Genomic DNA, 9888 nt, shown 5'->3' with positions numbered 1-9888 from the left:
TTGCACCGATTTGTAGATTGTACTTAGTTTGATGTTCTTGGCTTTTTTTCTAAGTAACTTCTTCATCGGTTTTCCGGTTGGGTGCATTTCGGTTTTGGATGTCTGCCGGTTGTTTAGATTAACCGGATGACTTCAGATTTTTCATGGCTTCATGTTAACTGGATGACTTCCGGTTTTGGATATATCTTTTTCCTTGTCTTCTAACCGGTCTTGTTTTCCTGACCGGTTGGATTACTTGACCGGTTGGATTGCTTGACCGGTCCTGGTTCTTAACAGTTCTTGCACAGGAAGTTTATTTTTGTTAAGTTCTATTTAACCGGTCTAATTTTATCTAACAATTTCTCCCTTTTTGATTATTTTATTTAAAATATTCAAAACCATGTAAGAATTAAATTGTAGGCCGGTTGTTTTAAAAGTTTATTTGGTCGGTGTTTTTGGAAAATGACTTAGAAGAATTTTTCGAAAAATTTTGGAAAATTTTGAGGAAAATTTTGAAGAAAATTTTTATCATATAAAATTATCTCTTTTTGATTATTTTATTTAAAAGATTCAAAACCATGTAAGAACTAAATTGTAGGCCGGTTTCCAAAAATACTTGATATATATAAAAGTATACTGAAATTAACATAAGCAATATATAAATAAAAACTTATATCCCCTCTTCCTAGGCATGAGTTTTTCCCGTAGGTATTCAACTATTATTCCCTTTCCCGGATTGCAGGGATCGGTGCCAACTCTGGAGGAGTATCCTTGATCGTCCGAGGTCCTGGTGAATGGTGAGACCGGTGAAGGAACCGATCTGAGTGGAATCGCTTTGAGGCCCCGCGTTCTTTTGAGTGGTGGTACGGCCTCTTCCTCGAGTTCTTCATCCTCTTGTGAAGCCGGGTTGATTGGAAGAGCAGTAGCCGGTTCAGCAATGTCGTCCAACAGCTTTTTAGCCGCTGCCCTCTTTGAGGTCTTTCTCTTTCTGGTGACCGGTCCGGTTGATGGAGCAGCCGCCTTCGAGTTCTTATGTGCATCGGCGATATCTTCCATTATCAGTTGTTGGTTGAGTAGCCGAGCCGCATCCTCATTTTGTTGAACCGCTTGAGCCGGTGCAACATCTTTTATATTTTGAACATGTTGGGCCAGGTCTGCATCCGCCTGTTCCCTTTCCTTTTGGAGTCGTACCCGCTCGTCTTCGGCCTCTTGAATTTTCTGAGCCGCGATCTCGTTCGCTTTTACAAGCGCTTCGTCGGCTGCTAATTTAGCCACTATCATCTCCGCCAACTGTTCAGAGACCGCTTTTAGCTCGGCTTCGATTTTGGCATTGCCTCTCTTCAAGCGTTGCCATTCTTTCAAGTATGGACCCGGCCTGGACACCGGATTGAGACAGACCCTCTTCAACAGTTGTCAGCCTTTGATATGTTGTTATTAGCTGTAGATCTATTAAGCCGACCTGTTGGTTAGTTTGAGCAAGACCGGTCTCCAACTTTGCAGTTCTTTCAGTCGTGGAGCCGAACAGAAGATCGGTCATGCCATAGTTTTCTTCAACGGTCGTAAGTCATTTAACCGCGGAGTCCAGCTTTTCATCGGTAGACTCAATTAACCGGATGGATTTCGTTGCGGTTTCCTTTATTTTCTTTTGCCACGGCATGATGGCGTCATTGACAAATTCCTCGATTATGTCCTTGACCTTATCCTCGGCACCGATGCGTTGTCAGTTTGCGGAGATCCGTGTCGATCAGTGAGCGGAGTACCCGTTTCGATTTCAATGTTGTTGATCGTGGGTGCCAGTGGAGTAGATATATTTTCGGCCTCATTTGTATTCGGACCGCCGTTGGAATCTTCACTGCCATCACCTTCGTGATGAGATCTGGAAAAGAGTGATGCTTCTTGGTGAGCGGGTTCCGATTCTAACCGTGCCAACTCATCGGTCAGTTCCCGTTCCTTATCCATTAGCATTTCCAGCACTAAGACTTCGAATTGGGATTACTCCGTCCCAAGGATATGCTTTTCACGAAGATAATGAATGTGGTCGGTGAGTTCTAACAACCGGGCATGCGGTTCGACCATCTTACCCCTTCGAAGAGCGATCACCACGCTCTTAGCTTTTGTAAGGTTGAGCACCGCCGTTTCCATCTCAATCAGCTTCTCATACCTCGGGTTGGCGGTATGCGCCGGTAACATGTTGGCATAAAGGATTTCCTGCCGATTCAGAGCCCATTGAAAATATAAATCGCTCGCAGCGTGAGCCTGATCGTAAAGTTGGTCCATTATTTGAGTGACGAGTTTCTCTCCCAGTTGCCGAGCGTTTTCGTCCGCGGTTTTCAGGTCTTTCCGGTTGCCTGCCCGAACCGGTTTCAACATCATCATTTCTAGCGGATTGTTCTCCGACCATCTTCCCCTTCCCTTTGCCAAACCGATCCTCCTCGGTGTTGTGGGAGTGAGTCCGGCTAGAACTAGACGCTGAGTTCTTCAGATTATGAGTGTCGGCCTGAATATTAGTCGACTCGGTCGTGTGCGGAACCGTTTTGCTTCCGGACTATTCACCCGCCGGAGCCTTTTTCTTTCTAGGCTGCGGTATCCTTCAGGGGTTTGATTGTTTGCTGGCGGAGACCTTTGTCTTGCCCGGTTTGTCCTCCGGTTTCAAAAAGTGATGGGATTTTATGATCTTGTTGGGGGGAGTAAGAACGCCCGTGCCGGTTTCGACGTTGAAGTGGCGCATTAGCTTGCCAAGTGGAACGGCGTATCCCCACGACCGTTTTGAAGATGGATCTACCATCTCACATAAGTTAGAGAAAATTATCTTTGCCCAGTTGATTTTAATGTCGTTGACCAAACCGGCTATCATCTCAATCTTTGAGCGTGTGAGGCTATCGTAGTTGCCTCCTCTTCCTTGAACCGACTTTGTGAGAATCTCGCAAAGTGGCCTATATTCTAGTTTGAGGGAGGTTTTCTTACCGGATACTACTATCGGTTCTTCGGTATCCGAGACATCGCAGCAAACCGCATGGAATGCATCCTCCTCTATAAGAACCGAGAAATTGCTCCCCTCTGTCGGTAAGCGGAGAACTTCAGCAACCGAATCTTTTGTGAGTTTAAACGGTTTTCCGCCGATTGTTGCGGTTATAACTCCCTCACTGTGTACCGCGATTTAGAAAAATTTCATGACCGCGTCTTGATACAGAATGAACGGTCTGCTCAGAAAGTGTTCAAGACCAGATTCAGAGATGAGATTTAACACCTGTTTAGCTTCTTTCGATCTGTTTGCTCGAACTTCTTCGAAGTCGACCTGGAAGATGTGAGTAAAAAGCACAGATTCGCGACCCATTTTTACTTGGAGAGACTGAGAGATTGAGATCTTGAGAGCTTAGAAAAGTTTTGAGTGCTAGAGAGAAAAAGCAATTTCGCGGAAGAAAGAGATAAAATGACTGAGGAAGGTATTTATAGTCGCGGGTTGGAATGCAAACCGCCGCGAACCGTCACATCAAGAACGGGCGGAAAATTTCCCTCCAAAATGACTTTGGGCGGCAAATTTGGGCGGGAAAGCATTGAGCGGGAAGCATTTAATGCGATTATTTTTGTAACCGATTATTAGTGCGGCGGTTATTTAACCGATGATTTAGGGAAGCGGTTAGCGATTTTAACCGGTTGAGCATTTAAACAGATATTTTAACTTTGCGATTTTTGAACCGATTTTCAACTTAGTAATTTAAATGATCATTTGATTGAATTTTTCATATATTATTTATATAATGGATATTTATGAAAAATATATAATGGATATTTAGTATTTACAATATAAATAATATAATTATTGTTAGTTATATAAAAGGGTTAAAGAGGAAAAAAAATAATATATTATTAGATTATGTAAAATACGGAGAAAGAAAAAAAAATATTATTATATAATATATAATATATATATATATATATATATATATAATATTGAGAGAAATAAATAATATATATTATATAACATTGAGAGAGAAAGAGTTAATGTATTATAAAAAAATAAATATAATATTATAAGATAAAATAGATATTTTATAATATACATATATTATTGTTAGTTATAATATATGTGTATATTATTTTATAATTATGAAAATTATATATGAAAAATTCATAAATGAAAAGATCCAATAAATATATAATGAAAAGATCCAATACATATATATGAAGACGTTTTCACATATATTTTTCATAATTATAAAATAATATACACATATATTATTGTTAGTTATAATATATGTATATTATTTTATAATTATGAAATATATATATTGTATTATATTCTATATAATATATAATATATAATATATATAATATTGAGAAAAATAAAATATATATATTATTATATAACATTGAGAAAGAAAGAGTTAATGTATTATAAAAAAATAAATATAATATTATAAGAAAAAATAGATATTTTATTATATATAATATATAATTAATAATATTATATATTAAAAATTTAAAATTTGAGGCCTTATAAATTAGAATTATGCAATTGCATTAATTATATTACAGTGCACCAAATATAGTTTATTAAAATATTAGAAAATATATATGAAAAATTCATAAATGAAAAGATCCAATAAATCAAAGAATATATTATTCTCCAAAACACAACTCATTATAATTAGAATTATTTTTGCACTAATTTAATATTATTAATGATAACTGTTAACATTCTTAATAATCTACTAATTAGTCTTTATACTTTAACGTTGATATCTTTATTTTTATTTTAAATCTATATAATACACTACTCATCTTATCAGTTTAAAATTTGATTATGGCTCCGTCTTTTTTAAACGATCGATTTAAGCAGTTTATACTACTGCGCATAACCGACAAACCAAAGTTTATGATCAATTTGACAATGAATAAATCACAATGAATTCGGTTCGGTTTTATGGGTTATTTATACCTTTAGTTTTATGTGGGTTTTTTTTATTGATATTTTACCGATTTTTAAAAAAAAATTACTCTTTGTCACACTACTATCATTCTAACTAGAGGTGTAAACGAGTCGAGTCGAGTACCATACTACTCGAACTCCACTTGAATTTCATTTTAAATATTCGAACTCGATCGAGTACCAAAATGTATACTCGAACTCGACTGGATTATAATTCGAGCTACTCGAATTTCTATCTATCAAATCATTCATTTCATCCATTAAAAAATTAAAATGCTTTTCATTTCCTTTTATAAATTTAAATTTTAAATAAATTAAAAACATTATAACAATTTAATAAATTTAAAACTCAAATAACTTCTTTTCATACAATAATTTGTTTTAACAAAATTAAAAAAAGAACATCATATAACTAATATGCATTATTATTATAACTAGCATTTTTCCCGTGCATTTGCACGAGTATTAATATAAAAATCGTGAAAAAAAATTACAGATAAAATTTTTTATTTTATTTTTAATCGTTTTAAGTTTATGGGTGGGTCAAACCACAATCCGACCCAAGTATCCCGCGTTTATCAAATTTGGTGTTGAATTTAAAATATAAAGTCTTTGTAGCCTAGTTGGTTTAAGAGTTGTACTTGTTTTGTTAGGTTGCAAGTTCGAAACATACCTCTAGCATTTTTAATTTTATTTTTAACCGTTTTAAATTTAAAAACGGGTCAACCCACAATCCGACCCAAGTATCCAAATTAACCACAGCTCTCGACTCGCCAATCCGGACACTTTAAAAATTAAGCATCATTATATATATAGATTAGTTAGTTAAAAAGTTGAACTTATATTAATATTAAAACGTCCCGCGTTTATCAAATTTGGTGTTGAATTTAAAATATAAAGTCTTTGTAGCCTAGTTGGTTTAAGAGTTGTACTTGTTTTGTTAGGTTGTAAGTTCGAAACATACCTCTAGCATTTTTAATTTTATTTTTAACCGTTTTAAATTTAAAAACGGGTCAACCCACAATCCGACCCAAGTATCCAAATTAACCACAGCTCTCGACCCAATCCGGACACTTTAAAAATTAAGCATCATTATATATATATAGATTAGTTAGTTAAAAAGTTGAACTTATATTAATATTAAAACGTCCCGCGTTTATCAAATTTGGTGTTGAATTTAAAATATAAAGTATTTGTAGCCTAGTTGGTTTAAGAGTTGTACTTGTTTTGTTAGGTTGCAAGTTCGAAACATACCTCTAGCATTTTTAATTTTATTTTTAACCGTTTTAAATTTAAAAACCGGTCAACCCACAATCCGACCCAAGTATCCAAATTAACCACAGTTCTCGACCCGCCAATCCGGACACTTTAAAAATTAAGCATCATTATATATATATAGATTAGTTAGTTAAAAAGTTGAACTTATATTAATATTAAAACGTCCCGCGTTTATCAAATTTGGTGTTGAATTTAAAGTATAAAGTCTTTGTAGCCTAGTTGGTTTAAGAGTTGTACTTGTTTTGTTAGGTTGCAAGTTCGAAACATACCTTTAGCATTTTTAATTTTATTTTTAACCGTTTTAAATTTAAAAACGGGTCAACCCACAATCCGACCCAAGTATCCAAATTAATCACCGCTCTCGACCCACAATCCGACCCAATTATCCAAATTAATCACCGCTCTCGACCCGCCAATCCGGACACTTTAAAAATTAAGCATCATTATATATTTATAGATAGGTAACTTCTTATAACTAAAAAAAACTATTATTGTTATAAGATATAATATATTAAGGTATTTTGTTTTGTGTGTAGATGGGTAGCCTAATTTAATTATGAAGTTTGTCACTTGTCAGCCAGCCTTGAACATGCTTCTTCTTCATCTTCTCTTTCTCTTCTTCCCATATCCTCTCTTTCTTTCACACACACAGACTTTGTTCTTGATTCTGAATTATCAATAATGGCAGTAGAAAAGATTGTTGTTATTGTTGACGACGATTCAGCAGATGGTCAGATCCAATGTACAAACCATCCTTACAAGAACATCAATCCAGGTGCTATCTGTTCCTTCTGCCTTCAAGAAAAGCTCGGTAAATTAGTCTCTTCCTCTTTCCCCATTGCCATTTTCCCTTCTTCTTCTTCCTCATCCTCCCCTTCTTTCAGATCCAATAATCATAATCCCATTCAAACACCTACCCACAACAATGATCACTCTTCTAGACGCCCTCGTATCCCTTTTCTGATAACCCAACGGAGAAAAAACAAGAACAATAATACCTCTGTTTCCGGCTCCGGCGGTTTGGATTTCAAGCGCAGTAAATCCACGACCACCCCTTGTCGTTCCATTAATTACGACCCCGATAGCGAAAACAGAAGGGGATTCTGGTCATTTCTTTACCATTCAAAGCACAGAAATAATAAGAGAACGGAGTATAATAAGCCTTGTAACGATAAGAATGTATCGAGATCCAGATCAGTCGGATGTGGTAGCCGGAGATTTTCCGGCGATTTCTTCGACCGGATCTCAACTGGTTTTGGAGATTGTACTCTCCGGCGTGTTGAATCGCAGAGAGAAGGTAAGACGAAGACGACTGTCGGCCATGATTGCATGATCAAGGAAAGAGTGAAATGCGGCGGAATATTCAGTGGGTTCTTGATGGTTTCATCGTCGACGGAGGCCGGCGATGTGAATGGAAAAGCTCCGGTGAACAGGAGCTGGGGATGGCCATTAGCAAGCCCCATTAGAGCATTCAATTATAAGAATTCCTCTGCTTCTGCTTATCCTTCATCTTCTTCATCAAAGAGAGGAGGAACAGTTAACTCTAATAAGATCAATCTTAATTCCACACATTCTATAATGGCTGTAAGAGGATAAATAACATTATTACACCATGATCATCATCTTCTTCTTCAACCTATTGATTATAAGTTATGTCTGTCTTTGATTCTTTTTGCTTTTTTACCCATTGCTGTGTGGCTATTTATTGTCATGATTCATCAATCTCTGTGTTCTTGATTTAATTTTGTTATGTAATGATGCATTATGTAAATGATTGTGTTTAAACAATAATAATGTTTTAGACAAATATTCATTACATTTATTAGATTGATGATGATGATATATATAATCGTGTTATAACACTTTTTTTCAATTATATTATTATATTTTAACTATTCAATTAGTTATTTTATCAATTAAAATATTTTTATTAAATTTTAAATATAAACAATTTAAAAAAAAAAATCAAAATAACTTACTTTTTTTTTTATAAAAACAATAATAATAATAAAGATCTTTAACAATCAATCCCAAGATAAAACATGCAAAAGTTTGTTTGATTGAGTTTGGATAAAACTTTTTAGTTAATTGCTTACAAATATTTGATAATATTAATTTATTGGCATATTTAATCTATTGCTCAAATTTATTTACAATTATATTAAATATAAGGTGAATCAAAGAGTATTCTTGTGACATATTGTTTTAGTGCAGAAAGGTTTGTAGGTTTTGTTACACATCTCTCCCTACATTTTTGTCCCCCTTTGAAGGGATGGAACTTTATTTTTCTTTCTTGTCAATTAGGCTTGTTTGGTATAGTTATAGTGCCGTTTTAAAATAATTTTATGAATTATTTGGGTCACAAAGACGTTTTAAATATGAATTGAACTATAATCTATTATAAGTGTGACTCATATTTCTAAAAAGTATTAAATTTAAAAATGTAATTTTTCTTTTGAAATATATTTAAATTTCAATAGTGGAATGAGAAATGTCCTCATTAATGATACAAATCAATTCTCGTTCTGAATACATGACCAAATACGGTCAAGCATTGATGTAACAAATGAAAAAATGATTTTTTTTTCAGGTGATACAAAAATCGAACATTTGTGATAATCTTTCAAATTTGTCAATGACCAGACTTAGTGCTGGTTTGATAAATAACTTATTAGAATAAAACCGAGTTTTTATCTTAAAACATAATAATCACATTATCAATTTAATTAATTTATTTATCTATTAAAATTATCTCTTATTTTTTAAATATAAATTAATTATTACATAAAAATCTAGAGATAAAGAGTAATTTAGTAAAAAGTAAATAAAAACCAATTTTTCCAATTTTTCTTACTTTTAATCAAATAAGTGTTTTTTTAAGGAAAAAAAAACTTCCTCAAAAAAAGCTATTATTTGAGTTGTATTGGTTGATCACTAAGAATCTAAGCTATTATTTGAGTTGTATTGGTTGATCACTAAGAATCTAATTCATTTTTTTCATTTGAGATGAACCAAGGTAAAGGCATCATAAATTGCCTCCTCAAATTGACTCCTCTTTTGTCTGAACGTGTTGAAATTTCCCAAAAGGTTGACAAAAACCTGCAAATATTTTTTAATATATCTCGATCTACATAACATACCAAAGCCACTATTATTTGAGAAATAATTGCCATATAGTTTGAAATGTAATATAGAAACAATATTCATAAATTTATTAATGAGTTGTTTTTTATAATTCTTATACAAAGTAGAAATGGTAAATATTTTCAAATAAGAATAATTTTAAAATGTTAAAGAATAGAATATGATAGTATTTTGATATTTTAATTAATTATTTATATAATTGAATGAAAACAAAAATACGAATGCAGTTAGAGATTTACACATAATTTGTTTAAGTTAGTATTTAAATAAGAAACGAATTAATTAATATATATATATATTTATATTTTAATAATTTACATATAATTAATAGAATTGAATTTTAATTTGATGAAATGGCCCTACTAAAGGGCCTACATACATAAATGGACCTCGCTTCATATTGTTTGCAAAAAGGGCTCTTTTGTCCTGCGAAAAGTACGTAATATCCCTCGCGCTCGTGATTTACTGTTCAATTACGGGAAATGTCACTCACGCGTTTTCATCTAAAATGTGTACGCGTTTTAGATGAAAACGCGTTAGTGATATTTCTCGTCTTT

The 9888-nt window shown here is 33.6% G+C and overlaps 1 protein-coding gene across 1 annotated transcript; it reads left to right on the top strand.

The window, feature by feature from the left end:
* The first annotated feature begins 6868 nt into the window (after window positions 1–6868).
* On the top strand, window positions 6869–7783 carry LOC124934965. The gene has a single exon (XM_047475445.1). The coding sequence runs from the start codon at window positions 6869–6871 to the stop codon at window positions 7781–7783; it is 915 nt and encodes a 304-aa protein (XP_047331401.1).
* Window positions 7784–9888: the final 2105 nt, after the last annotated feature.

Source organism: Impatiens glandulifera, chromosome 4 (assembly GCF_907164915.1).
Source record: "Impatiens glandulifera chromosome 4, dImpGla2.1, whole genome shotgun sequence".
NCBI classification, from domain to species: Eukaryota; Viridiplantae; Streptophyta; class Magnoliopsida; order Ericales; family Balsaminaceae; genus Impatiens; species Impatiens glandulifera.
Note: the sequence above shows the minus strand (reverse complement) of the source record. Positions and strands in the feature narration are given on the sequence as shown.